This window comes from Sceloporus occidentalis, unplaced genomic scaffold (genome assembly GCF_023333645.1).
Source record: "Sceloporus occidentalis isolate IW3139 unplaced genomic scaffold, rSceOcc1.0.p SCAF_3, whole genome shotgun sequence".
NCBI classification, from domain to species: domain Eukaryota; kingdom Metazoa; phylum Chordata; class Lepidosauria; order Squamata; family Phrynosomatidae; genus Sceloporus; species Sceloporus occidentalis.
In genome coordinates, this window is record NW_028316983.1 from 213895707 (window position 1) to 213923426 (window position 27720).

General features: G+C 39.8%; 1 protein-coding gene across 1 annotated transcript; it reads left to right on the plus strand.

Annotated features, from left to right (window-relative positions):
• Nucleotides 1-581: 581 nt before the first annotated feature.
• Nucleotides 582-27317, plus strand: LRRCC1 (leucine rich repeat and coiled-coil centrosomal protein 1). Its single transcript, XM_089517565.1, has 19 exons — nt 582-661; nt 3441-3646; nt 4206-4271; nt 5895-6062; nt 6534-6703; nt 6797-6994; nt 7905-8098; nt 8737-8932; nt 13725-13873; nt 15610-15814; nt 16901-17040; nt 17434-17635; nt 18807-18992; nt 21161-21335; nt 21890-22053; nt 24404-24612; nt 24835-24972; nt 26010-26145; nt 27036-27317. The coding sequence occupies exons 1-19, from the start codon at nt 582-584 to the stop codon at nt 27156-27158; spliced, it is 3105 nt and encodes a 1034-aa protein (XP_089373691.1). The 3' UTR covers nt 27159-27317.
• The last annotated feature ends 403 nt before the right edge of the window (nt 27318-27720 follow it).

The following is a 27720-nucleotide window of genomic DNA, read 5'->3' on the forward strand; positions in this document are numbered from 1 at the left end:
AGGACATCTGGCCACTCTGATAAAGGGTGAGCAGCCACCCTCCTTTTCCAGGAAATGTCTTACATTTCCATCTTCAGTCCAGAAGGAATAATTCCAAAATGCCCTTCATTTTGAGCATGACTAAAGACACCTGAATTAATAGATAATCCTTTGGGCTTCTAGATTTTTTGAGACTTCAACTCCCATAATTCCTGAACAATGAGCCTACTGACTGGGACTTCTGGGAATTGAAGTCTAAAACATCTGGCGCAGGCCCAAAGGTTGAGAAGCACTGATGGCCCCCAAAATGTGCCCTTTAAGGGCTTTTGGACTTCATCTCCCAGAATCCCAGGCTGTTGGCCAACATGGCTGAGGCTTCTGGGAGCTGGAAGTCCAAAAAATCTCTTAAAGGAGATCCAGGGAGAACAAAAAATATTAGAGCCGCGTCCCCCTCTTGGCTTTGCGTAGCTCTATGGTTCCTGCGTCCTGGGCGCCATCTTGTGGCCTCAGTCGCAAAGGTTGTTTCAGGCTATTCGAGGGCGGCCCTCCTCCCATGATGCACCGCGCTGCCGTTGGCTGGGGCTCCTGGGGAGGGATTCAAAATGGAAGGCGGCAAGCCCCGCGGCTCGCGCTCAATGGCGGCGGATGGGGAGCTCAGTCTGATGGACAAAGGCATCCGAAGGTGAGCAGCCTCCTCTTCTTCCTCCTCCAGGAACCGCGAGGGCTTCCAAGATACTGCAAAGAGGGTTGCCTGTCTATCTATCTATCTATCTATCTATCTATCTATCTATCTATCTATCCATCCATCCTATATTCATTCATTCTATCTATCTATCCTATATCCTATCTATCTATCTATCTATCTATCTATCTATCTATCTATCTATCTTAGCTACCTATCTTACCTATTTATCCTACCTATCCTATCTTATTCTTTCTATCTTATCTATCTATTTAGCTAAATATCTATGTATGCAAATAAATAAACACAACTTTAGGTTGTTGTTGTTGTTGTTGTTGTTGTGTGTGTCTTCCAGGCGTTTCCAACTTATGGTGACCCTAAAGCCGGGGGATTTCTTGCCTAGTTTCTCCAGAGCTTGGTTTTTTTGGTGTGTTTTTATTATTATTATTGGTAGGGGGATATGGCCTTCCCCTGGGGCTGAGAGAGTGTGACTTGACCAGGGTCACCTGGTAGGTTTCCATGACCCTAAGGCCATGGGGTTTTCTTGGCAAGTTTTGGTTGGAGGGGGGTTACCATTGTCTTCCGCTGAGGCTGAGAGAGTGTGACTTGCCCGACCTTGGACCATGATTGTTAAGAGAACCTGTTGTCATGGGGTTTTCTTGGCAAGCTTTGCTCAGAGGGTGTGTGTGCCATGGGCTGAGGCTGAGGCAGGGGTCCCTGTGACTTGCCCAGCGTGGTCACCTCAGTGGGTTTCCATGGCCAAGCACTTCCAAAATATTTGTTCTGTGTGATAAGAATGCGAAGGACGCTGTAATAATGAGTTAGCCATAATGGGTTATGGCTATTGACAACCTCAGTTGGATTAATTAATAGGATCTGTAATGATATAACTGTGTGGGTGGGTGGGTGTGTACATTACAGTTTAGGTTGGGGAGATCAGAATCTTTGTGTTTTGAAGGGTTATGTTGGTTACTGTCAGAGTTGGAATAAAAGAAAAAACGGGAGTGCAACTTCACTGCAGAATTAAAGCAGTTTGACACCACTTTTGACTGCCATGGCTCCATCGCACAGAATTCTGGGATTTGTTGTTTGGTGAGGCACCAACACACTTTGGCAGAGAAGGCTAAAGACCTTGTAAAATGACAATCATAGAATATAATATATAATATAATATTTATTTATTTATACCCCGCTCTTCAGCCAAGGCTATCAGAGCGGCTTACAATTTGTAAATTAGACATTTCCCTGCCCTCAGGCTTACAATCTAAAAAAGACAAGACACAAAAGGAGAAGGGAATGATGGTGGTGGGGAAGGGGGACAGTCCAGCCGGTCTACACCATCTCTCTCCCTAAGCTGGTGGCTGAAGGGAGGGCTTGTCTTCTTCCAGGCAGGCCTGTTGGAGCTAGCCTGCCTCAATCTCCCTCAAGATGGTGGATGAAGGGAGGGCTTGTCATAGAGTTGGAAGAGACCGCAAGGGCCATCCAGTCCAACCCCATTCTGCCATGCAGGAAATCTAAATCAAAGCATCCCTGACAGATGGCCAGCCAGCCTCTGTTTAAAGATCTCCAAGGAGGGAGATTCTACCACTCTACGAGGGAGTTTGTTTCATTGTGAACAGTTACTGTCAGGAAGTTCCTCCTAATGTTGAGGTGGAATCTCTTTTCCTGGAGCTTGCATCCATTGCTCCTGGTCCTAGTCTCTGGAGCAGCAGAAACAAATCCCAGGATTTCATAGGATGGAGCTACAGCACATCAAACTGCATTATTTCTATAGTGTAGATGCACCCTGAGTCTTGTCTAGCTCACATGACTATTATGAAGATAAAGTGTTTGTTGGAAGATGGGGAAGAGAACCATGAATGATCCTGGGCACATATGGTATGAAGTCCAAACCTCACCCAACAAGCACCATTCAATGCAGGAAATCCAGTTAAAGCATCCTCAGCAAGTAGCTGTCCAGCTTCTTTTTTGAAAAGGTCAAGAGAAAGAGATTCCACCATGTCTCTAGGTAATTCCATTGCCAAACAGCTGTTCAGAGGTTCCTTCTGATGTTCAATGGAAATCTACTTTATTGCAACTTAAAACCATTAGACCTACAATCATAGAATTGGAAGAGACCACAAGAGCCATCCAGTTGAACATCCTGCCATGCAGGTCCTGGTCTCTGGAGCAGCAGAAAACAAGCTTGCTCCACTCTCAATATGACATCCCTTCAACTATTTAAACAGGGCTATCATATCACCACTTAACCTTCTCTTCTCCAGGCTAAACATCCCAGCTCCCTAAGTCTCTCTTCCTACAGACTAAACCTGCATCCTCCTCTCTTGGGCAGTCTTTTAAATATTTAAGACTGCATTTATTTCATATTTAATAATATGAATTTCATATATTCTTGCAACAATCCACATGAGATAGTGCCGAGAGACAGAGAACTAGCTCAAGATCACCCTGTGGAATTACATAACTGAGTAAAAGACTCTCCTGTCTAAGTGGAATCGTAACTATACACCCACTGGCACTTATCAACAAGCAATTGCATCTGTATCTCTATAGGCTTAATAGTAAGGAGCCAGAAAGACAGGTGGAGCATAGCCATGGCAACTGGTTTTCCTTTTGCTGCTTTTTTCACAGGCAAGATAAAAATTCTGACCTCCCTTGCAGAACTGGTGATGCGGTTACTGAGTGCTTTGAATGCTTGATAAGTGCTATATAGATACTTCTGGTGACAATCGTACTTCACTTTAAAAATGTCCTAATGTTATATCCTTTTCATTTGTAGTTTAACAGAATTATCTTTAAGTTCAAAGCTTCACACACTCAACTTGCACTGTAACAAGATCTCCAGGATTGAAAGGCTTGACCACCTATTGAATTTGCAACATCTGGATCTTTCATCAAACCACATACGCTGCATTGAAGGGCTAAGTTCCCTTGCCAACCTGCATACCTTAAACTTGGCTTGTAACTTGATAACAAAAGTTGAAGGTTAGTCCTTGCGTGGATCATTATTATGTTGCTTGTGTAACTGTTGCAATTTTGGGGTTGGTTCTATACTTCTTTTTATACTAACAGAACAGCTCTTCATATTTATGATAGCGATTGAGATCCAGGGGAGGATGTCAGCAGGAGAAATGGGGAGGTGGTTTCTATTGCGGCCTCCTTTACCATGTCCACAATCTCATAGAGCAGGAGTGACAATTTTGGTAGGTCTGGGCACCAATGTTCTGCCCCCAGGATCTTCCGGGAATCAATAACTAACAACACAAGAGAGACAGTATGTTCACAGGATCTTGATGTTTGCTCAAGCACAGAAATTATTAGGAAAAATAACAAGGCAAGCAGCTTAATGAAGACTTAGCATTCTTAGTAGCTGTGTCTTATGGACTCCTGTTGTGAAGGAAGCAAACTGAAGGGAAGTGGAATGGAACAATGACGAGCCTGGAACAAAAGAATTCCATGCTTCAGTCTTTTACTGCAGGTTGATAGATTCTTCAGCTCTTGTTTTATGTAGTCATTGAATCTTTATTTTTTAACCTCTTCCCAGGATTGGAAAAGCTATTTAACTTAACTAAACTGAATTTGTCTTACAACCGCATACATGACCTTACAGGTAAGAAATTTTCAGCTACATCTGATCTATATCTGTTCAAGTATTATTGGGGCTTACTGTTAGATAATTCATGTAGCTTAGGAATTGTCTGCTGAAACCTCAGACAAATGAACTACTTTTAGCTGTGAGATTAAATCTTGGCTGGAGTCTGCTGCAAGTGAATGATTGAGCTATATTGTATTTTGAATTAAAGTGATGATATAGTTTAGTAAAATGTCTGTATTACTCAATTCTCCAGGGATTCTGTTGCACAGAAGTTTATGAAGAAATTGTTTTGTGCACATATTCCATGGTTTTGTTAAAGATGTTTGTTAAAGATGTAAGACTTCAAGTGTTGCTGCTGTATTAATATTTTTTCTGTAATAATAAAAGGCAGTGAGAGCCAGAGTTTCAAGAGCATGAAACCAAGACACTTGAAACTTGGCAAGTACACTAAGGAGACTGTATGTGCCTGTATGTTATTTGCTTTTTAAAAGCACTTCACTTAATTTTATGGCAGAATTCCTTGAACAATTCATAGAGTCTCAGATGATGAAGCTATTTGAGGAACAGACTCACAGATCTGCCCCTCTGCCTGCTCATGAGTGAGCAGAATCAGGGACTGTAGGGGGTGTACCATTACAGCAGACATGCCTTAGTGTGCCAGGAGCTGTGGTTTTATGCAGGGTGGGAGGGCACGATGTTCATAATTCTGTTGGTGCACTTCACTAGCATGAATATATCACCACATGCAGTGGCAGCAGGAGGAATAATGCTTAGCAGCTGTGAAGGAAGGAAGGTCCTGTTTACATGGGCCTTTTAGTACGTCCTGACGACGTACTAGGGTTGCCTGGGAGCGTTTTTAGACACTCCCTAACCCTAGTACGTCGCCAGGACGTCAAAATGGCGGTGCCCTGTCTACATGGGCACTGCCATTTTGACATGACGGACGCCTAGCGTCTGCACATCCCGGCGCATTTGTGACACCGCAAGTGCGCCATTGGGTCATTGCGGCGTCACAAGTGCACCAAATAAAGAATCCGTCTTTTAAGGGTTCTTTTTGCTCCATGGGGAAACCCCGTGGTCTGGAGGCTGTAGCTTCCCCGCGGATCAAACTAGGATGGCGGGAGACCATCCGCTTTGGGCGGTCTGTATCCCGCCTAAGTCATTGGAGAATTAGGCTGCTTAGCGCCAATAGATCATGTTGGCCTACCTTTGCCACTCCTGTGTCATGCAGGGAAAAATGTGATTACTAGCATAGGGCAGGATCATAATTCTGGCAAATGTGACAGCTAACTAACTTTATTTGGAAGCCTTGGTGTATCAAACTAAGGGATAGCCCAGCCCTTGGAAAGTGGCATATCTTTTTCTAATTTCCTGACAAAGTACATTTTGGCAATTTTGCAAAGGAAAGGTAAGTGACGTATTAAACTTAATCCTACTGTTAGTCCTGACTAGAGCAGAACTATTCCATCAACTGGAAGTGCATGTCTGTTCAGCCATTGGTTAAAGAGGTCTAGTCTAGCTGGGATTAGCAACAGAATTCTAGCCATTCTTGATTTTTTTACTCATTTAATCATATTAAAAATACAATAATGGCACCTCTTGAAAAGTTCACTGATCATTTTGTATCTGATTTTACAGGACTTCTATCTCTTCGTGGAGCCAATTGTAAAATTAGTCACATAGAACTTCACAGCAATTGCATAAGCAATATTAACCATTTACTCCAGTGCCTGAGTGGATTACAATACTTGACCAATCTATCTTTAGAGAGGAGTGGAAAAAATAATCCAGTGTGTGCCAAAATAGGTATGAATCATGCGCAGAATATAGTTTTGGGTTACTCAGCAGATCTTGCCTTGCCATGGAAATATTCCTGTGATTCTGTTCTAGCGTATGAAATTAAGTGGACACTAAAAGGATTTGGAAAAAGTGGTTGCACACATGAAAGAATTACTTTGGATTTGGGAACTACTAAGATAGACAGACCTTGGCAAGTCACACCATCTCAACCCCAGAATACGATAAGTTTGCCTGTGATAAGTTCGCCTTGGGGTCAGAAACGACTTGAAGGCACACAACAATTCTCATTCAGCATCTTCTCAGAGATAGTTATCTCTTTGGCTCATAACTGAGTCTTTCAATTATTTATGTTTCTTCACAAAATGAAATGGAATGTTCCTTTATGTTTTACAGTAAAATATATTTGTGATTTCCAAAAACAAAGAAACCCTTCTTGGGAAGTAATAGGGGAATAAATACCTTCAATATTATTTTAAGGTTACAGAGAGATCCTACTTCAGGCTTTACCCCAACTAACTGTCCTAGATGGAAGGAATATATTTGGTGAATCAGTAAACTTGGTGGAAGCAAACTCATCAGATTTGAAGTGTTTAGAAGATTTTTTAGATTGCTTGGCCTCATCAAGTTCTCCTGTTGATGATGAAGAGGTACAGTGATTCTATATTTCTCCCCCCCCCCCCCCCCAAAACCATAAAGGGCAATATGTTTTTTCTATATTACAGTCTCCTTCTTATTAATAGACGTGTAATTTACCAGTGCTAACACCCCGCATTGATCAAGTGTTAGCTCAGTTTCGCCACCGCACAAATATAGCAACCTGGCCTGTCACTAGCTCATCCACCGAGGCCATATCCTCTTCTGAACCAGAACGAACTAAATGTGACAGTGACATGAGAATAAAAAAACTTGCGGATCAGATATCGCACCTCCTAGAAAAGGTAACAATTTTTACGTCTTTCAGCCCAGATTTACAAATCTTTCTGTGTATAGCTGCATTTATGTCCCGTGTAAAGAACAAAATCAGTAAAATACAGGAAAGTTTAATGTGGAAATGCCTCTAGTAATATTATCCATTTACATTTATGTAAGCAGGTGTAAAAACAGAGGGACATATTCTCTGTTGCTGAGCTCTTGCAGCCTCTAGATGAATTCTCTGTGACCATAAGCCCTGTCTTAATTTGTACGAGTATGAAACAATTGGGGAAGGGGGGAAAGCGGAGATGTATCTTATTTTTTTCCATTCCAGTTACTGTAGGTTATTTGGCACAGTTTTCTGACTACACTTCCATTTACTCAGTATGGCTTCAACATCATCAAACATCTACTGAAAGGTTTCCATTATATGTTGTGTACCTATATTTTAGAGGATGTGATTGAACAGCCACTACTTAACTGAAACAACTCCCTATTTTTCCACCTCATTTGCCCACCTCATCTCACAATCTGTACTTTGAATGAGGTACAGTCTGGATGGGCACTAATATGTGCTCCCTCTCCAAGAAAGGGTATCCTTAACAAAGCTGCATTAGTTACTGCTGTCTCATAATGACAATGAGAGTGGGCCTTGGAGTGTAGTGTAAGTCTAACAGAGTGACATTAGTCTGTGTCTCAGTTAAAAATGCTGTGGCTCACAGCTCAGATTGTGTACGTTGTGAACTTGAAGGAAAAATGTACCTTATTTAGCTGGTTTTTGAAGTAATAATGGATACTTTCTTCTGAAGTCAATATGTTTTCACATATGACCCTATTACAAGTGCCTCTAGTGTAACCAGCCTTTTTCTAAAATTAATGGTCTCAGGATCAAGTAGGATCAGAAGTGAATTTTGAACAAAACCCTTTTATTTTTAGATAACTAATTCTTCTCAACCTGGCATTGCTCTGAATGTTCTCAAAGCAAAAAGAGAGACAGATCTTACTTCAGAGAGTGATGGTGAAAGTGGAAAAGAGAACAGAAAGGTAGCTAGAAGAAGCAGGGTACCTAATTATCGAAAATCAACTTTATCTACCAAGAACCGCTCTCAGAGAGGCAAAACTTCAGACAGGTAACTTCAGTTCAGCTATAGCTACTTCTGTGTTCACTTGCATTCCTTTATCCACTCATTTGCAAAGAATCCCTTTTAAATTCAGTGGGATTTAATTTTGAGTAAGCATGTTTAGAATCATATTCTAGGTTACTGCTGATGTACATGAAATTGAACCCTATTAGATCTTTATAACATCACATATTTTAACTTGGCAGATAGTTCTAAACAGGCTTCTCTTGAAAATAAATTCCTTAAATTGAATATAACTTGGGTTCCATGTCAGTTAGATTAGGATTGGAGTGAAAAATCAGTTGGCATCTGATTGATGATTATAATTTTTAGCCCAGCTGGAGAATAGTTTTGTTATTAAAAGCAAAAAAAAAGGCAGAAGAAGTTGTGATGAAGAAAAAGCATTGAAGGAGATGAAGGGAAAGCATTGAAAGCTCAACTGCTGCTTTTAATAACTGCATTTTATACACTACAGTTAGCCATTAGATTGTCTGTATAGTGTTTCATCTTACTATTGCATTTGTCAGTACTTTATTAAGTATTCAGGATGCATTTTAAATTCCATATATTTGGCAATGTTAGCAAGTCTTAATTCGAATTGTTGATGTATTCCTGTTCATATCAACTTGATTTCTATGTCATTTTAGAGGAGAAGGGCAGAGTTGCATAAAGTCAAAAAATCCAGGATCTTATGTTAAAGCAGAAGAAAATTCAAGTCCATCTTCAGAAATACCAAGCTTGGAGGTAGTTGGGAAATCACCCAAGAAACTGCATGGACAGAAAAGTGAAATTGAAAAACTAAAAATCATGGATTCAAATACACCAGAAGAGTCTACTTACAGGGTAAATATATTTTAATGTTTTGCTATCAAGGTAACAATGACTTTTACATAGCATAGAAACCAGCTCTTAATATCAAGCTTGAGTTCAAAAATTATTCTAACTTATGTTCAAAGATGAAAAGATGTTGATTTTTAACAATAGTTGGTAGCGGGAGAATCCCCTCAGTGGAATTTAGTTCAAAAGGCATTCCTGCCAGTGGAAAGGGGTTTTTGTCTTGAGCCCTCTGAAAAGCTTAATTTGGAGGGTTTGGGGACTCTTTGGAATGAAACTGGGGGAGGCACTCAGTGCACATTTGTTGGATGTTAAAGAGAAAGGGAAGAGGAAAATTGGTGAAAATTGGCTGACCTCCTTCTGCTGGCAGGACTCTCTTCAGGATCTTTGGAAACAGAAAGAGCTCTTCTCTTCTGAAAAGCCTTGTAAATCTCTGAGCCATTGCAAGGGTGTTGTAGATGTCATTCTGCTCAACTCAGTCTATTACAATTAGATCTGGATCATGGAGATCCATGGAAATGTACCTGTCAGATTCAATTCCCTGTTTGTTTCTTACACACTTTGGCTTTTTAAGCATTCTGCTTATAGATTGAAGTTCAAGTCTAGACAGGTGAGGATGAGTTCAGGGTTTGCTCTTTCATTCCAGTCTCCAGAGCACATAATTTAATTCTTGAATTACCATATGGGCATTTTTGTATTTCCAAAGTAGGAACAGGAAAATATGAGATGCATTGTACCCTTTTCCTCCCTTTCAGAAACATTTGCCATCAACACTGAAACTATAAAATATGCAGGGCTAGGTACAAGATGATGTATGAAGTTGAAACAAAAAAGTTGGCCTCTTCTGTTGAAAATTCTATTAATGCCATCACACTTCCTTTTCTTACCAGTCAGTAGCTCCTATTTTCTAACATCGGTTGACTTTATGGTTGTTGACCTTCATTGGCCACCTTCTTTCAGGCTGAATCAATCAATTTTTTGATCATTCTTAAAATTTAATATAGTTATTAATAATTTCAAAAATTAACCAGCATACATATGCAGAGATAGGACTTTAGACATAACTTAGACATAGGAATTTATCACATGGACAAGAAAGATGAGAGCATAGCGGGATGGTTCCGTAAATACTGCACAATGGCATGAAGACGTTGCACAATATCACAATTCATCCTATGATTATCACATGAATAAAGAGGAATTCTAGCGCTGTTTTTAAATCACATGTGATGATGCAATAAAGGCAGCAAAAAAGGCTTATTAAACTAAAACTATTGGAGCTTCACAGAACTGCTCAGCTGAGCTGTTTTGAGTAGTTAAGAATCTGTTATGATCAGGTCCTGAGGAGAATGTAAGCCACTCAACAGCTTGCTGTGAAGAATTTGCTCATCATTTTGCTGATAAAATCGCTTAGATTCGCTCTGACTTAGACACCAGAGTTGATACAGTGTCAGTGGATCGATCCTTGGTTCCTGCTTGTCCAGTATTGATGGATACATTACAGTTTGTGCAGCCTGATGATGTGGACAGGATCCTTGGAGAGGTGAGAGCCACTACATGTATATTAGACCCTTGTCCCACCTGGCTTATTAAACAGGCCAGACGAGGACTGTTGGAGTGGGTAAGGGAAGTGATTAATGCCTCTTTACAGCAAGGCAGGGTCCCAACCCGCCTAAAAGAGGCTGTGGTAAGACCTCTTTTGAAAAAAACCTTCCCTGGATCCTACTTTACTAGATAATTACAGGCCAGTCTCCAATCTTCCATTTTGGGGGAAGGTGCTAGATCATGTGATGACCTCTCAACTCCAGGTGTTCTTGGATGAGATGGATTACCTAGATCCATGTCAGTCTGGTTTTAGGCCTGGTTAAGGAACAGAAACAGCTTTGGTCACCTTGATGGATGACCTGTGCAGAAAACCTGACACAGAGAGTGTGCCCCTGTTGGTTTTGTTGGACCTCTTAGCAGTTTTCAATATCATCCACCATGGTATCCTTCTGAGCTGCCCCTCTGGGATGGGGCTTAGAGGTACTGTTCTACAGTGGCTCCACTCTTTCCTGGAGAGGCACTCTCAGAAGGTTGTGCTGGGGGATACCTGTTGAACTCCTTGGCCATTGGCCTGTGGGGTCCCTCAGGGCTCAGTCCTGTCCCCTATGCTTTTTAACATCTAGATGAAAGCGCTGGGAGAGGTCATTTGGAATTTTGGAGTAAGGTGTCACCTGTATGCTGATGATACCCAGCTCTATTACTCCTTTCCACCTAATTCCAAGGAAGCTGTTTCTGTCCTAAACCAGTGTCTGGCTGCTGTAATGGACTAGATGAGGGCCAACAAACTGAAGCTTAATCCAGACAAGACAGAGGTGTTCCTGGTCAGTCGAAGGACAGATCTGGGAATAGAGATTCAGTCTGTGTTAGCTGGGGTTACACTTCCCCTGAAAACTAAGGTTCCTGGTTTGGGGATACTTCTGGTGAGCCTGGAAGCCAAGGTATCGGCGTTGACTGCCTTTGCACAGCTAAAACTTGAGCACCAACTGTGCCCATTCCTGGAGAAGTCAGACCTGGCCATGGTGGTACATGCCTTGGTTACATCCCATTTGGATTACTGTAATGCACTCTACATGGGACTGCCTTTGAAAAGTGCTCAGAAACTTCAGCTGGTTCAAAGAGCTGCAGCCAGGCTGTTAACTGGTTACAAGGAGCATACAACTCCCTTGTTGCAACAGCTCCATTGGCTGTCAGTCCATTTCCGGGTACAATTCAGAGTGCTGATTTTGACCTATAAAGCCCTATACGGCTTGGGTCCAGGCTATTTGAAGGACTGTATCTCCCTGTATGAGCCCACAAGAATATTGAGGTCATCAGGAGAAACTCTTCTCTCTGTCCCACTATCCTCTCAGGTGTGTTTGGTGGGAACAAGAGAAAGGGCCTTTTCAGTGGCTGCTCCCAAGCTCTGGAACTCCCTCTGTAGGGAGGCCAGGATGACTCCATCCCTGCTGTCCTTCCGGCGGCAAGTAAAGACATTTTTATGCCGCCAGGCTTTCGCATGACATGGATGCTGTAATAATAATAATAATAATAATAATAAAGATTTATTTCTAGCCTGCCCAATCCCGAAGAATCCGGGCGGGTTACAACAATAAAATACATCACATTACAATGGAGTTAAAAAAAAAAATCAAACCCGAGACCTACCGCCCCCTATTCCCAGTACTAAAACAGAATTAAACAGTAATAGTATAAAAACATTAAAGACATTTTTTAAAAAGTCAGAAACATAGGCGGGGAAGAATAGACAGATGAGGGGACAAATATCTCTATATCTGGGGAGAGTAACTAAGTTGGAAAGGCCTGCCGGAAGATATCCGTCTTCAGTGCTTTCTTAAAAGCTGTCAGAGTGGAAATGTGACGGGTCTCCTCCGGCAGGTCGTTCCATAGTTTTGGAGCAGTAGTAGAAAAGGCCCTCTAGGAGACAGATGTTAGCCTAGATCTTTTTGGCTGTAGTAGATTTCTTCCCGAGGACCTTAGTGTGCGGGACGGACAATAGGGAAGAAGGTGTTCCCTCAAGTACTCTGGGCACAAGCCATGTAGGGCTTTAAAGGTAATCACCAACACCTTGTACTTTGCCCGGAAACTAATAGGCAGCCGGTGCAGGGACTTCAAGACCAGTGTTATATGGTCATTCCTAGAAGTTCCCATGATCAATCTGGCTGTCATATTTTGTACCAACTGAAGTTTCCGAACTTGACACAAGGGTAGCCCCAAGTAGAGTGCATTACAAAAGTCCAATCAAAAGGATACCAGTGCATGTACTACTGTTTCCAGGTCCCTTGGCTCCAAGAAGGGACTCAGTTGGCGTATCAGACGAAGCTGATAACAGGCGCTCTTGACTGTTGCATCCACCTGAGCTGTCAGTTGGAGCAACGAGTCAAGGAGGACCCCCAAGCTGTGAACAGAATCCTTCAGGGGAAGTGTGACCCCCATCCAGAACTGGTTGACATAACTCCATTCTTGGATTCGGGGTTCCTATAGCAAGTACCTCCGTCTTACCTGGATTCAGCTTGGGTCGGTTTTCCCTCATCCAGTCCATTACCGCCCCAAGACAGGCATTCAGAGGAGAGATGCCATCCTTAGTCACTGCTTCAGTCCAAGACATAGAGAAGTATATTTGGGTGTCATCAGCATACTGATAACACCCCGTCCCATGTCTCTGGATGATCTCACCCAGAGGCTTCATGTAAATGTTAAACAGCATTGGGGACAGAATCGCACCTTGAGGGATGCCCGATTTGAGCTCCCTCTTGGCCGAACAACTGTCCCCAAGTGACACCATCTGGAACCTGCCCGAGAGGTAGGACCGGAACCACTGCAATGCAGTGCCTCCAATACCCAACTCTCTCAGGCGTTCCAAAAGGATACCATGGTTGATGGTATCGAAGGCCACTGAGAGGTCCAAGAGCACGAGCAGGGTCACACTTCCCCTGTCGATGCCCAGACTGAGTACAGCTACAGTGAATATACCAGTATCTTGCTAAGAGGATCTAATAAGAAATGCATTTACTTTGTTTTTGTTTTAAGGAGTTTTATAATATGTTTTAATTGTTTAACTGGTTTTTAAACTTGTATTTTGCATGTTTTATAATGTTTTAACTTGGACTGTTTTATATTTGTAAGCCACCTTGAGTCCCTGTACTGGGTGGAAGGTGGGATATAAACATAATAATAATAATAATAATAATAATAATAATAATAATAATAATTGTATTTTTGTTTTTTCTCCAAAATGTGATCTTTCTTCCTGGCTCAGACGCTAATTCAAGAATTAGATCAGGAAAAAGAGAAGAGATGGAAGGCTGAAGAAGCTGAAAAGAAATTAAGAGAAAATCTCAAACTGCTGCAGAACCAAGCCAAAGAAGAAAAAGATATTCAAAGTATGGCAGTATATACTACAGAAAGGTAAAGAACCAACATATTCAATTGACATTTTACATACACATGCCCACACACACATAGAGACTGAACTCCCCACTCATCCCAACTTTTATGATTTCAGGTAATAGAGAAAGAACTTAAAAGCAGTAATAGGTAACAAATTTCACTAGGTACGTGTAGGTTGAACTGCAAATAATTCTTAATGCATTTAAGACTAAACAGCAATTGGAATATTTTTGTCTCTTATTACAAACTTTCAGATCAGACACAGATGGTCGCTAAAAGTAGGTAGAGGAATACCTTTGTAGAAAATTGGTCCCAATGTCTGTCAGGCTTACTGTTAGAAACATTGCATTAGATACTCCTTCAAGTCTTTTTAAGTATTTTCAGAAAGTGCTTATTACCTTGTGGCTTTAAAAACATATATGGTTTGCTAATGATCCTACACAAATTTTTGATGCCTTAAATATAGTGATACTTTGGAAAAGGAATATTACTTTTCCAACATCAAATTTTAAATATTTTCTCCTGATGAAGAATATGCCTACTCAGGTTATCAGAATCTGTTCTTTATTTAGTTGCCTTCACAGTCTGAACTCACCTTTTTGTAAAAATCATTTGGATTATTGGCCTGTTCTGCATCCTTTTTTAAACCCACCTTTGCATCTATAACAGTAGAAAAGTTGAGGTGGTGGACTGTGCGCATAGCATAAGACTTTTCATGTGTTTTTATCTTGCATCACCACAGAATTATATTTATATGATTTACATCTTGTCTTTCTCCCCATATGAGATTCAGAGCTGCTTACAGTGCAACTTAAAAAAAATTGCTAAAATACTGAGTACAGCTACAGTGAATATACCAGTATCTTGCTAAGAGGATCTAATTAGAAATGGATTTACATTTGCAGAGCCCATAGCTTAGTGATAGAATACATTCCTTGAATACTGAAGGACCCAGGTTCAGACCTTGGCATTTTCAGGTAGAGCTAGAGGACCACTGTAGTTTAGCTACTGCAAATTAAACAGAAACATTTACAGAACTAGACAGATCAATAATTATGCTTAGCTATACATGGAAATGCTTTGATTGTCTAAAGTGCCCAAAATGTCTGTCTCCAGTATTTTGAGGCAGATGAGTAAACCCTTGAGTTAAAATATAGGTGCATGATCTTAACCAAATGGCTGAGATGTGATCAGTTAAATATTGACAGTTCTGGTTCCTGAACTTTGAGTTCTGTGCCTTTACCCTTCTGGAAAGTCTCCCCACTCAAAGTTGCTTCTCGGTTTTAAGCTATTAATATAATTAACTGTAATGATTGTAAGGATTAAAAGAATTCTAGTATTGTATTTAACCATGCTATCTTCTAACAATGGCTCAGTTTAGATATTATTCCAAACCATGATTAAAGAAGCATAATTGGGTTTCAACAAGATACCTGAATCAGCAAAACATGATTAAAGTTGCCCTTTGGTTCCATAGTTTTTGATGCTCCACGAGATGAGAGTAAGCTTTAAAAACTGAAACGCTAGAAGGTTTGAAAAAGAAAACAGAAAAGCAGCATGACTTGCCTATTAATATATCTTGAAAGTAGAAACAGTGGTTAGGTATGTTGTGTTAATTCAGTGAGAACTAATAGTTTTGAAGAATTATTCTGATATCTCAGGTTTTTTTTTAAAAAAACCTTAATTTGCCTAAATAGTTTTCATTGTTTTATTTTAACAAAGGTAGACGTTAATTTACTGTTCCTGTCCTCCAGGCTAAGAGAGCTAATTTTAAAAGAAAGAAATGCAAAGACAAAACTTCAGGTTGATACGCAGCAGTTGAAAGAGGAAGTAGAAAGACTTGGCAAGGAACTGAGTCGGTCAAAACAGAAGGAGGAGGATCAACAAAAAGCATTGCAGACTTTAGAAGAAAAATTGTCCAAAATGGAATCACAAAGGTTACAACAGCAAGCTTCAGAGGTACCATGTTTTGTATTTAATGTAGGGGGCGAAATGAGGTTTACAGGTGATCTGATGGGAAATCTTGCAGCATCGGTTGAATAGGAGAAAACATTGTTATTGGAGGATATTTATCATGTGTGTATTAGCTGTGAAGACACACCTAACTAAAGGTGGTGGCAGGTTTGGGTGTGCAATGCCGGTACCCTGGTGAGATCAAACTCTTTACCCAAAAAAGCTCTGAAGCTGAATGTAAAGTTCAAAAGGGGGGAAATTTAATTTAAAGGACAAAAATAAAGAGTTTTCTCCTCCCCAGCTCTAAATAAAAGATACTTTAGTTTCAGCAATCTTCCGGATGTCATCTTTCTGGGTCTGATGTTAGTTTGCTCTCCTCACTCAATGGAGCTGGTGCAGGGTCTTTCAGCTCCTGAATTCCTCTAATTTCTTGCTGATGGTAACTAATTTGGCTAAATTGGTAACTAAAATGGCTAACTTGGTAACTAAAATGGCTAAACTGGTAACTGAAATGGCTAAGCTGGTAACTGAAATGGCTAAGTACTGGTAACTAAATTGGCTAACGTGTAAGAAATGCCCTTTCTGGCTGTCTGGGCCTGTTTGCCAACAAAAAGACAGCTCTCTGCCTGCTCACAGCAAAGACTGCTCCCCACTAAAGGCTTCCAGCTACAACAGAGCATGCTGGGAAAGGGCAAACCAAACCTGGAAATAATGCAGGGGAATCCTACAGCTCCTCCCACAACTAATACAAAGAACTTTTCTACACTAAACATACTATGGCCTGAACCAATGTGAAAGAAAATGCAGGGGAAAGTTTCAATCAGTCCTGGCAGGACATCACATTAGCCAAACAACAAAATACATGATATAATAATTTAGTAATTCACTGAAAACTCAAAACTATACTGCCCCATGATATTTATTACAGCAGCTCATATAGCTGCTTGTAAATGTAGCCAGAATGCTAAGTATTAGAGGCTTTCTATAACAAATTATGGGGAAAACAGGCAGCTGTACCAAAACTTTGTGCTTGTCATACTAAACATTGACAGCTGCGATCTTGCTTTTATCTTGGTTTGCAACATCCTGCAGATGAAACACATTCAAGCTGCAGAACTTAAAGCTACAGCAGCTGAAAGGGAAGTACAGTTACTCCGGGTATCTCTTCGGCAACAAAAAGAGAAGACGGAACAAGTTCATGAACTTCTTATGTTGAGAGAGCAAGAACACAGGTATGTGCCTTTGGACAATCCCATATGTAAATACAGACATGGTTGTTCTGACATACTAACCTATATGTTCTATATCCCAGTTCATTCAGATTCAAATAGTTGAAAAACAAAAAAAGTAAAGACATGCTTGGTAAAGCATAAGGGAGAGAGGGAGGGGTTAAGGGAGAGTACGGGAAGGGGGCGGAATGCCTGCAGCAGCCTCGGTCGCACAAATGGAAAAAATGTGGGGCTGGCTACTCCAAACTCAGAATTTTGCCATTTTATTTGACTTCCAGGATTGCAGCGTGAAAGGGGCTGGTGTAATCATGCCCACATAAGTATGGAAGGAATTCAGGGACAAGTAATTGTTCATCTTAGCATTTACTTTCTTTCTTGCATGGTGTATCATTCCAGAAAAGAACTTGAAACTAGGGTTAAATTAAACAGCTCAGAATTCCAAGAAGCTCTGTCAAAGGAAGTTGCTAGAGAGCGGCAGGGGCATGAACACCACATCAAAGAACTGCAGGAGAAAGTGCATCAGTTAAATCAGAATTATAAGGATTTAGAAGATGAGTTTCGTATTGCATTAACTATAGAAGCCAAAAGATTTACAGAGGTAAGAACTGAAGAACATAGGAGGAGTATAACCTTTTGAATTCCTCCTCTTGTTGGGCATGTAGAACATTTAATCCTTTTTAAACAAACAAACAAAAAAGTGAGTTATTCCTTTCATGGTGGAGGCTGAAAAAAAATTTGAGTTAAGGGAAAAATTTGATTTAATTTTTTAAAATCCATGTTTGATATAAATACTAAAAAAATCAGTGCATACCAAGTGGATTATTATTATGTTTTGTTTATTAGTTTTACCCTGCCTTTCTACAAAAAACAATAGTGCTTAAGACTGCGTACAACATTATTAAAAACAATGAAATTATTAAAATATCATGATTCACAATAAAAACATATTTTAAATGGCAGGGAGTCTTTATATCATTCTTTTTAATCTTCATCCCTAGGCTGTGACAAAGTTTGTGAGGTTTATATAAATGAGTCACCATTCAACAGGTGATTTAGTAGGTCTCTCTAGTAGAAACACGGTGCATAATCCTGTAATCTTAACACGTTGCCTGGTCAGTGAAAGATCTTAGTCCTAGACTCTTTGGGACAGCACACCATGGGCCAAAGGATGGATTGGAAATTGTCCTCAGAGGACAGAGCTCTGACCTTGGAGAAGGACATTTGATCTCAAAATCTCCACCCCACTCCTACTTTTCTTCCTTGGCCTCAGAGCTCTTTTTGGTTAGAGAAGGTGGGGGAATGGTCAGGTTAGGACACAGAACTGGGGGAAGGTTTTTGATTAAAAGATTTAGGTCTGCTTGCAATGGGAAGGAAGTAGTTAAGAGGAAGAACTAATAGTGGGAGAATGTTAGATACTATTTCTACCTCACTCCTAATTGCCTTAGGAGATGTCTCAGTGTTCCATTGCTTTGCCTGTGTTCTAGCGATTGATGTCAAATCTGTTTGTTTTTGTTTTTTTAAAATACTTACTCATACTTTACATTTGTATCCTATCTTTCCACCGGTCAGCTCAAGGCAGCGTAGATGGCTCTCTTCCCAACATATGCTCACACCAACCCTGTGAAATGGGTTCAACTGAGTACTCAAAACTATGCATTTCATAATTGATATTTTGCCAGTCTTCATAATATTACATTGCTGTTTTTATTCTGGAAAAAACACTGTCATGGTGGAACTCTTTTCTCAACTTTTTGTTCATGCTAAAATAGGTTAAAGAAGCCTTTGATGACATTGCTGCTGAGTTGACAGAACATAAGCATGCTCTTGTTCAATCTCAGCAAAAAGAAAAGCAATCAGCTACACTGATCCAAGAGCTGACATCAATGGTGAAAGAACAAAAAGTGAAGATTACAGAACTAGTAAAATCAAAGCAAGAGACAATGTACAATTTGAAAGTATGTATTTTTAGACTTGTATCCTCTTCTGTGTCCTCTGTATGATGTCGTTTGTATTAAAACAGAAGGAGTCTTACATTGTAACAGCATAGAAGTATTTTATGGCACTGCACTTCAGTTATCATGTTTTCAAAGAAGCAGCCATGTTAGTCTCTTTCAACATAAAAGGGAGGAAGGGAGGGGGAGGAGGAAAAAGGAATGTAGCAGCACCTTTAAGACTAACTGGTTTTTATTTTAGCATGAGCCTACATGGATGATGATGATGGTAATAATAATAATAATATATTTATTTGTTTGTTTGTTTGTTTGTTTCCCCCCTCTCCCATTTAAGGATCGAGGCAGGTAACAGCAAAGAAAATTCCAAAAACAAATCACAAAAATAATAACAGAACAGTCCCCAGAACCCCCCACCCTTCTACCATCTCTCCCGTCAGTACAATTAATAACAGTAAAACATTTAGCTAAAATAATAACAAATAAATAGCTCAGCAGGAGATAACAACAAGCTGACAATAATGAGGCAATATTGAAGCAGGGAGGCTGGTTAATCAGGCAGTTGATTCAATTTTAGCAGAGGTTAGTCTGGGAAGCCTGCCAGAAGAGGGTCATTTTTATCGCCTTTTTAAATGCGTTGAGATGTAATCTGACGAACCTCCTCCGGCAGGTCATTCCAGATTTTGAGAGTGGCTAGTTTTAAAGCTGCTACTGCTGCTAACTGCTGTCAAGTCAACTTTGACTTATGGCAACCCTATGAATAAAAGATCTCCAAATCTCCCTGTTATCAAATGCCTCAGGTCTTGCATAGGGATGTGACTTCCTTGACTGAGTCTCTCAATTTGATTTTCCTCCTCTACATTTGCGAGTGCCATAGTCTTTTCTAGGGAGTCATGTATTTTCATGATCTGTCCAAAGTATTACAGTCTTAGTTTTTTGTGGGTTATCCGGGCTACGTGGCCATATTCTAGAAGAGTTTCTTCCTGACGTTTTGCCAGCATCTCTGCTGGCGAAACGTCAGGAAGAAACTCTTCTAGAACATGGCCACATAGCCTCCAAAACCCACAAAAAACTATGGATGCCGGCCATGAAAGCCTTCGACTTCATATTACAGTCTTATTTTAGTCATTTTGGCCAGAGCATTACATGTAGTTGTACTCTGCTCTACCCTAGTAGCTTATTCAGTGCCATCTGATGTGAAAGTTTAATCTTCTGGCATTCTCTCTTTTTTCATTTGGATTGTCTCATCATAGGAATTTCATGATAAAAGATATTCAAAAGGGGTTTACCAGACCTTCTTCTGTACACTTCTAACAAATGTTAGCTATCGTGCCACTGGTATTATCTCTAAGAGAGTCTTTGCCAGTTTTACCCCTCACTGTTGCTGCTGCCTAGTAGCTGTTATATTTAGTTTGGATCCTAAAAAAAAGCCTGTCTGACATGGAAACCCCTACCAGCACTGCTACCATCAGCATAGCATATTGCCTCACAGGAACATGCACTCTCACCACCACAGAAAGGTCTTTCTACAGTCCATCCTCCTTCCCGTTTTTATGTTTCAAGTATTATGGTATGCTTCATAATTTCAAATTGTACTTCTTTTTGTATCAGCATTGGTAGCACAGAAGAACAATTATCCTTTCAGATGTTTTTGGCCTTTAATTCCTATCAACCCTAGTTAGCATAGATAATAGTGGAAGATGCTAGGAGTTAAAATCCAGTATCTGGATGGCCAAATATTTGCCGCCTCTCCTCTACAAAATATAGCCAAGTACATGACAAGCTGTCCTAATCAGTCATTTTACTGTGTATAAAACAAAGCATATCCCAAAAGTAAAAGAAGGAAACATTCCATCACAAAACAGTGGTTAGTATTTCAGAAGCCACACAGCCCTGACCTGGTTCAGATTAACAGGTTATCTACATTGGGGTTGGGCAATTTGTGGCTGTCCAGAAGTTGCTAGACTTCAACTCCCATCACCCTTGCTCTTTAAAATTGATGGCTAGGGTTGCTATGAGTTGCAGTCCAGCATCATTTGCCCCATCTCTTAGCAATAACAGTTTAGCTCTGCTACTTCCTATTGGAAGCTACATCACATCAACAAACAGCTCTGTCTGTAGAGCACATTTTGGAGAGTGAAGAGTAAAGTTGTTTTCTTCTGCTTTTTCTAAAGAGTCGGATTCGAACACTTGAAAATATGGTGGAGGAAGATAAACAGAAGACAATTCAGCTTGAGCTTCTTAAACAGGAAAAATCGAAACTTATTTCACAGATAACAGCTCAAGAATCTATAATTGATGGATTAAAAGCAGAAAGGAAAATATGGGGGCAGGAGCTAGCACAGCAGGGTAATCATTCAGAATGTTCTGTTTTGTCTCTTGTAGGATATAGATAAAGAACAGAGCTGTAACTTATGCTTCTGTAGTAATTCTGTAAGACTGTAAAGCATCTGCTTCCTCATGGTACTCTACTCAGCCATATGGCAGCAAGGCCCAAGCATCTGTGGCATCTAAGAGGCATTGATTCCCAGTCCAGCATGCTCCTGTTGGGAGCTGGGGATATCACACATGCAACTACTTGTTTAATTTCTGAAAGCATCTTGGTATTAATCCCACTGTATAATGCGTTCCTAGAAATTAGTATCCAAAACACTATTTTCAAATAGTGTTTGCTGGCAAGATCTAGGCATGCTGTCTCTGTTGTTATGCCGAATAAGCTAACCATTTTCAAATGATTGCTGTAATATTCCGTACACTATGATAGATGTTTAAGAGATGGGAGATGGAAAAGGAGAAGGTGGTGGGTTTTGCTTTCTTTAGGGGCTTTTTCAAACTTACATTAGTTTCACTATCTGCCAAGCAGAAACCCATAAGCATTTTTTTGTGTTTTTGTTTTCTACTAGGAGCATCTCTTGCTCAAGATCGGGGGAGACTGGAATCCAAAATAGAAATTCTATCTAGTGAGAATGAGGCTCTGAAAACACAAAATGAACGTCTCAATGATGCATTGAAGATAAAATGTAAAATAGTGGAGGATCAAACAGAAACAATTAGAAAGTTAAAAGAAGTAAGGGGTCTCTCTCTAAACTCTCCTAAGCAGCAGACATTGACTAAAGGTTATTTTAACAATATAAGGAAACATAAAAATATGGGACAATTATTGTGGGTGGATCTGTTTCAGGCATTAGATGTTGTTGGATTATAGCTCTCAACATTCTTCACCATTGACTATCATGGTTAAGATTATTGAGATCATCTGGATGACCCCCCTTTCCCCACTTCTGGTCTTATTTATGATGTTGTCCAGCATGCAAATTATAGGCTGAGTCTCAATTATATGGAATGCTTCGGACCCAAAGTGTTTTGGATTCTGGAATGTTTGCATATACATAACAAAATATCTTGAGGTTTGGATCCAAGTCTAAACATAGATTAATTTGTGTGTTGTTTTACATCTTATACACATAGTGTTCCAGTAATTTTATATACAATATTTTAAAATAATTTTGTGCATGAAACAAAGATTGTGGAACGGCCTGCCGGAGGAGATCCAAGTATTACCGGTTTAGATAGCTTTAAGAAAGCTATCAAGACGGATCTCTTCTGGCAGGCCTTTCCTGAATAAGAAAAATCCGGCCATCAAAATGGAGTTTGTTTACTTTATCCTTCACTTAGCCTTCGCCCAGATTGGATTGATGTTGTTTGTTAATATTAATTTAGATTTTAATTGTGATCTGTTTACAAATTATTTTAACTATTACTTGTTTAAGGAGGGGAGGGAAATGTGGGTTATATACAAGGTATTGGAATTTTATGTAAGCCGCTCTGATTGCTTGTACAAGAGAGAGGGTTAACAACCAGAGGACCAAACATTCCCTTAAGATATGACATGGAGACAGACTGCTCCAATTAATGTCCAAATATTTATTTAAAAAGAGAAACAAACACACAGCAAGAGTCACACACACACTCTCACAATTAATGCTCAACGAAAGCAAAGGAGGGAAATTCAGGAGAGAGTTGAGAGAGGCAAAACTATGGAAGATACTTACTTCCGAAGGCTTCTCCGGGACTCCAATGTAGATTGGGATGATGGAAGAGACACGGCCACCAGATGGCCGAGAGAGCTAAAATCAGAGTCCCGTCTGGCGTGAACTGGGCTGTATACTTGGTAATAGCACACTGGGTGGACAAATCTACAGATATTTATCGGCGAAATCTAGCCTCTAGTGATGACCTTTAATGGTTTGGCTGAAGCCAAGACAAAGGGTGTAAGGACCTGGGCTTTGTTAAGCCAAGGTGAAGAATAGTCTAGGCCAGTGATGGAGAACCTTTTACAGACTGAGTGCCCAAACTGCAACACGGACCCCACTTATTTATTGAAAAGTGCCATGTCCCTCTGGCTTTCTAGTAAGAAACTCTGGCAAACTCTGTGCTAGGACAACAGCATGTGTGACCACAGAGAGGGCTCTGAGTGCCACCTCTGGCATGCGTGCTATAGGTTCACCATCACTGGTCTAGACAATGCACTTGGGTCTTGACACAATCGGGGAAGACCAATAGATATATGGGTGGGTCGTTGATTTGATCACTGGCCCATCAAGTGTGAAGCTGAAAACAAACAATCAGCATTGTGTTGGTTTTGCAGGTGATGGCTTTTTCATTTAGCAACTCCCAAACTTCCTGTGGGGATTTTCCAGTTTATTATCTTCTAGGGTTCCTACCCCCTCCTTTGCAAGCTTTGGAGAAATGGCAGTGCCCCTAGGAGGTCAGTTTGAGGTCAAAGTGAAGTCCACACCGTCCAAAATTAAATAAATCTATATGTTCTAATACTCCTCATAGACAGGCTTGCCTTCCGCAGCTTTGAGCTTACGCGGAAGGCAAGCCCCATTAGAAACAATGAGATGCATACCTATGCCATAAGCATTGCGCACCACCATGACCATGCACCTAATTTTCTATAGGGCTTGAGCATACGCTCATTTCGCCATATGTGGGAGAGTTCGGAACGGATCCCCCACGTAAAGGTGGGCGGACTGTATAAATAAAAGTTTTATAAAACATCAGTCCCAATCTTCAGGTTGTTAAAAAGAAAAGGAAGTATATACTGTTAATATTTATGATGGATAGAAGGTAACTAAGTTGTCCATTATGAAGATAGACAAAGTACTGTTTTTAACCACTATATTCCTTTCTCCCTAGAAGTGGACAGAACTGGTTCTGAACTAAACACTTTTAGATGTGACAGGTAGCTAACTTTAAAAAACACTGGGAGGTTAATTTTTTCCTTAGTACTTTATCAAGATGGCTTTTCACTTTTCACAGTCAAGTAGAGCTGAATTGTCAAAACTAAAGTGTTAAGAGCTATCAGCTGCTAGACTTTAGTCCAAATTTGCTGATGAAAAAATATATTAAAGGCTTTACAGGAACGAGATGAGCGAATAAGAAAACATCGTGAAGAAAGTACTGAAATTCAAAAGCAACTTCAGGCACAGCTAGAAGAAAAAGAGGCACAGCTGGATAATCTTATGGAAAAGTTAGAAAGGCAAAATGAGAGAAAAGATGAACTAAAACAGCAATTGCAAGAAAAAGATACAGAGCTTGAAGAAGTCAAGGAAGCTTATAAGTGAGTAAAACTAGCAATATCGTCTACATGTGTTGAAATACTATGCATCATATTTGGGCATGACAGGGAGATTAAAACATGATTCTACTTCAACTACTTGAGCAGCACTTATTAGAAAAATGAGATATAAATCTAACAAATAAAGTAGGATGTCATTTTTTCCTCTTTGGTGCGTTGCAAACAGTCTCTGAAGCCATTCTGAACATATCCATTATATTTCAGTGCAATGAATAAGAAGTGGCAAGATAAAGGAGGATTGTTGAGTAAGCTGGAAGCACAGGTTAAACAAATGAAAGAAAATTTTGATACCAAGGAAAATCAACTGACTGAGGAAAGAGATAAAAGTCTTCAAGCACAGAGGTAAATAAATAGGCCAACTGAATGCATACATAATGATAAAGCAGGAATCATCTAACCAGCCAGTATATCATGTATAGACAGACTGATTGTATTAGCATTGAAATGTCCTGAGCTTAGTAAGGTTCCCCCCTTGTATCAAGTTGTATTTTATTTTGTTTAGAAGTATATATGTTTTCTGTCTTGTTTTTCTGTCTTCCTAGAAATTAACATGTGAACATATTATTAGGGTCTTTGCTAAAATAATAGTATAGTCGGCCTTCTCCTTATGCGGGGGATCCGTTCCGGATCCCTCCGCGTAAGGCAAATTCCGCCTATGCTCAAGCCCCATTGGAAACAATGGGGCTCATGCACGGCAGCGTACAGGTGCACACACCCATTCAATTGAATGGGACGCACCGCCCCTTTCCGCCCTGGGCACTCCCCGCGGCTTGAGCGCGTAAGCTCAAGTCCGCATAAAGCGCGCCCGCGTATGATGGGGACGCACTGTATAATATCATTCATTGATGCTTATTAAACAACATTGTCAACCTGTTAATTTTTCCTTGGGGAAAAAGGTAAACATAGGCTGGGGATAGTTTAGTCTAAATTCAGGGCAGGGGCTTATTGTGTCAGGGTTAACAATAAGGATGTGGTGTTGAATTACTAATTCTGGTTTCTATGGGCAGTATAAACCACAATCCAGGGTTTAGATGCTAAACTGTACCTGCTTAGTTTTTTATTACCCGGATGTGGGGAAAGGGGATAAAAGTAGAAAATAATAGCTTGTTGCATCAGCACTTAGCTTTAATAATATTTTCAGTTTCTGATTTATTGTGTAAACGTCATTGGGTTTGCCTTTCTGGGTATGTTAATGTGTATTCAACTCAAGATGGTAAGAATTTGAAATATATTCCATAAAAGATTTTACTAAACAGGTTGTGTTTCAGTATACTGGAAGACTACTGGAAGTTTTCTAAGCTCACAGTTACTGATGTGAAATAATAGCAATCTAAGCTTGTGTTGCCCTAAACAGATTGGAGGGTTCATCTTGTGTTTAGGGCATTAACAGAAAAGCTGCATTCCATGGATGATGCTTTCCGAAGGCAACTTGAATCAACACTAGCAGCACATCAAGCTGAACTGCTTCAGCTAGCAAATGAAAAGCAGCAACAGATTGTGGCAGCAAATGAAAAGGTAATGAATAAAGCTATGTGTTTTCACTTGTTTATAATCTCTAAATCTGTTTATAATCAGTAAATAATCTGTTGGAAAAATTGTTTGCTCACAATTTATGGATGATTAAAGCATTCACTAGCGGGGCTTCCTCAAAAGAATAATCTGTATGTGTAAAAAGCAAAGGTCTAATGTCTTTGTGGGGGTGGTATACATAATGTCAGTGGTTTTGGCAGTTCTAGGTTGGTTTCAAGTTGATACGTTTTTCCTCTAAAGCTTCCTTGAGAGCTGTTTGCTGTCTACAACAAATTTTTCAGTGGCTTTAAGACTGGCCAAAAATGTTTGGTAATTATTCCATCTTTCTATCTAGTATGCTCTGGGGAAGCCCATATTTGAAGATTTCTAGAACTTCCTATTAGGTTGCAAAATTATAGAACTGATTCTCAAGTGAGGTCTGGCAGAAACCAATTTTATAGATACTATCTCAATAGGAAAGCTTCTGGAAGCTGGAGTATCATAATTCTGGAATAAATGTATCAACTGTTTTCTCTCTTAACCTAGCTTTCGGTTGTATGTTTATGCCATTTTTAGTAACTGTGTTAAACCTTTTTAATGCAGTAATGGATTTTGCATAGTGATTGAAATTGCATTTCAAACATTTATGTATGGTCTCCAGAAAATAAAATGGAGGTTCTTGCTTTCAGAGGTATGTCCTCTTAAACTGCTTTTAAACCTTTGTTTACTTTTCTGTAATATTTTCAGAAGAAATGCAAATTCACAGTATGTGAAAAGACAGCAAGATACTGCTAATGAATCTTTCAGTGCCCAAATATATTAGAAATAAATATTAATAGTTTATAAGTTCAAAAGAGCACCGTTTGTAACTAACCTATTGCTGAATTTTATTTTAGGTTTACCAGGTTGAAGAAGAAATGCGTAGGCTGCTGCAGGAAACTGCAAGCAATAAAAAAGTCATGGAAGAGAAAATTAAACGACTTACAGTTGCTTTGAGTGACATTCAGCAAGAACTGTGAATACAGAGAAAAGTGACAGTCTAATTGGTTGATGTAACCATTGGGCTGAGCATAATTATTTTGAGAAAGATATTTCACTGGAAAAGTGGTATATTTTAGCTTGATATATCACTTGCACTTTATGTACAATATTTTCAAAATAAATAATTTTCTTTGTTAGGATGTTTATTATTAATGTCTTTTATAAGAAATTAAAACCCAAAAAAATACTACCATAAGTGCTTATGAATTATTTAAACAAAGCTACTTAAGATTTTTTTCTGACATTGGGAATAATTCAAATGACTCAGTTCCCTTTCTTGAAATCTGAATAGGCTAAAACTGGTGGGTTTGCAGAACTAGGACATAACCTTTGTTTCTGAAGGCTTGTATCAGAAGCACTTCCATTTTAGAGATTCTTCTCCTCACTTCTCTTAAATGTAGCAAATGTTAGTTAGCTACATCATCGTTTTGTAAAGATTCTAATTTTAGGGGGAAATTGATATGTACTTTTCTTGCACAATGTTTTTTTTATTACGCTTTGTAATTACAAATCTGCACTTCCTTCACCATCACTCACTTT